Raw genomic sequence first — 2,626 nt, 5'->3', positions numbered from 1 at the left:
GTACCATTTGCCAAGTGTTTGTTTGTGTGTGTCTTTTTTCTTTTTACAGGCCTAGTTAAATAAATTGGAATATAGAAGTACAGTAGAAACGAGAAACCGGACTGAATGCACGTTTTTAAAACGGCTATAGTTGTGTATCCGTGGATTGCAGGTGTGAAAAAGTGAAAAACTGAAATCTGACTGAAGCAAATGTAGTTCAGTTCAGTCTGAAGTTGTACAGGAAACATTCACACACGGTAATTTAGTTTTGTAACGCCACACAGATCATAAGGTCTGTTAGAAATTATATATCGGAGCTACAAACCCCACCCTGCTCCGCTGTACGAGGAGACTCAACACCGCCATCTTGTGTTTGTGTGTATGTGTTGCTGTGTTCATGAGGCAGTTTTGCTTAGTGTTTTCTTTAAGGTTTAATGTTCTATATTATTGTGAGTGTGTGCTGTAGTGTGAGCTGTAGTTTTGTTTTGTAATTTTACGTGTTTTATTTCTTCCTCCCTGATTTCTGCACTGCACAGTGTATTGTTAGAAACAGGGGTTCTCTGTGTAATAGTTGTTTTGTGTTTTTAACAGCAAGTTATAGCGCTTATTGTGAACTGTTATTTGTTCAGGAGGCGGTTCAGCTGGACAGAGAGATCCTGCATGCGCTGTTGAAGCAAGTGTGTCCTGTGGCGTATCGGCACCTGGACAAGCACAAGATCGAGCATGATGGAGTGGTTCATGTGTGCCTTCTCAAGAACTCTGCCCTGGGCCTCAATCCTCCGAGTGTGGGACATGTTCCTGTGTGATGGTCAGACACAAACACACACCTGTGTTTGACACTGTTGAAATGTATATTCTCTCTCTCGTTCTTTCTTTGTGTAGGAGTGAAAATGATATTCCGTGTGGGTTTGGAGTTGTTGACGTCCATGCTGGGTACTCGGGATAAGCTCAAGGCCTGTCCGGGTCAGTATGAGACCATGGAGGTCCTCAGAGCGATTGAGCCCAGATACATGCAGGAGGGCTTCTTAGTGCTCCAGGTAACACAACAGAGAGGAAGAGGAGGAGTATGATGATGGGTCTCTCACTACTGTAACATTTCCTGTCATTACTGTAACTATGCGAGCCCATGCCATGGTGATCAAGCATGTTTTATCCATCATCACCTTCGTATTTCTACAAAACTAGCGTTCATAAATATTTATCATCGTCTTTTACATGACGTTGTAATGAAGCCCATTCTAACACATTAAGTACAGTAGAATGACATTCTATTCCAGTACGTTTTTGTGACTGTTGATTTTTGCTGTAGGTTCTGGAGTTGCAGGTATCGGCACAGGACGTGGAACGTGAGCAACGCACGCAGCTGAAGCGCTGGAAGAAGAAGCGCGGCAAGCCCGGCCCCAAACTCCCTCAGAGAATGCACAGTGCTCGCGCCATCATGGCCACTGAGTCTCATACACACCAAGACCTCCGCCAGAAACCCACCATTATGGTCCAGTACCCATCGGTCCCTGAGGAGAAGTCCGAGCTGAACCTCAGGAAGAAGAGAGGGAGCCTGAAGAAAAACCAAGCCCTCATTCCTAACCCCTACGCTCTACCTGGCGAGTCTAAACCTAGTCAGATATTGGACATACAGCTTCTGAACCAGGAAAATCTAAATCTTGTACTTCCAAATCCACCATCACATCCACCACGGCTCCCTACAATGCAGGAAAATCAGGTCAAAGAGACGAGCACTTCTACAGAGCGACTCGTGCATCGTCCTCGAATTCCTCCATTGATAAGAAACCGGCGGAATCTATCCCTCTGCAACATCTATCCCTCCTAACTGCTCCTGTACACAGATCAACTTCAGCGTGGCGTCCTCACCTGCTGAAATGTCCTCCTGTCCAATCCAGACAACCTGACCATGATGAGCTCCCTAATAATACAGAAAACTCAGCCACCATTTTGGATCCATCTACAGACTCAAGCCCTCTGCTCACGCACAACACACCTGCCACCCACGACTCTCCTGCTGCTCCCGAGTACAAAAACAAAGCTCCAGACAACTCCAGACAGAGTATTAACAGCTCAGAGGACACGTACTTGTAACTCCGCTCACTGTCGCCACCTGGTGGTTAGGAGGAACAGGAAGCGGAGAAATATTTACATTATTTTTACATTCAGAAGCTAATTTGAGTTAGAGCAGGGGTTTGGTTTTTGCATAACCCATGTTGGTTCTTAACCTGTGACAATTTACGCATTTAATCACTCTTAAACTAATGATTTCTCTTCAGATCAAATTTACACAATTCACCCCATAGGCAGCCATGGTGTGTTTTGATTTTGGTTTTTGTTTCTTTAGTTTTTCACTTGAAAGTCAGACACCAAACATGTCTTGACTATAATAGGGGGTGTATGTTGCAAATTTGCAAACTTGTATTTCATTATTCCCTACAGGAAGAAACTCAGAGAGGTCAATTAAGGGTCAGTGGAGAGTCAGAGAAAATCCCAGAAAAATACTGTATCCTCACACGCTGCCATCTTAGTGTCACTGTGGTGCTGAGAACGCTCCACCACCCTAATGAACCCTAATGGTCTAATCAGTTTTCCTTTCCATTAATGGACGGTGTAGAGAACGGCTAACGAATTGTGCCTAGCATCA

General features: G+C 44.6%; 1 protein-coding gene across 1 annotated transcript; it reads left to right on the top strand.

Moving 5' to 3' along the window:
- Window positions 1-824: 824 nt before the first annotated feature.
- Window positions 825-2,273, top strand: LOC108261182 (TBC1 domain family member 10A-like). The gene is made up of 2 exons (XM_017462070.3): window positions 825-1,016; window positions 1,289-2,273. The coding sequence occupies exons 1-2, from the start codon at window positions 870-872 to the stop codon at window positions 1,805-1,807; spliced, it is 666 nt and encodes a 221-aa protein (XP_017317559.1). The 5' UTR covers window positions 825-869; the 3' UTR covers window positions 1,808-2,273.
- The last annotated feature ends 353 nt before the right edge of the window (window positions 2,274-2,626 follow it).

Source organism: Ictalurus punctatus, unplaced genomic scaffold (assembly GCF_001660625.3).
Source record: "Ictalurus punctatus breed USDA103 unplaced genomic scaffold, Coco_2.0 Super-Scaffold_100056, whole genome shotgun sequence".
Lineage (NCBI taxonomy): Eukaryota > Metazoa > Chordata > Actinopteri > Siluriformes > Ictaluridae > Ictalurus > Ictalurus punctatus.
Note: the sequence above shows the minus strand (reverse complement) of the source record. Positions and strands in the feature narration are given on the sequence as shown.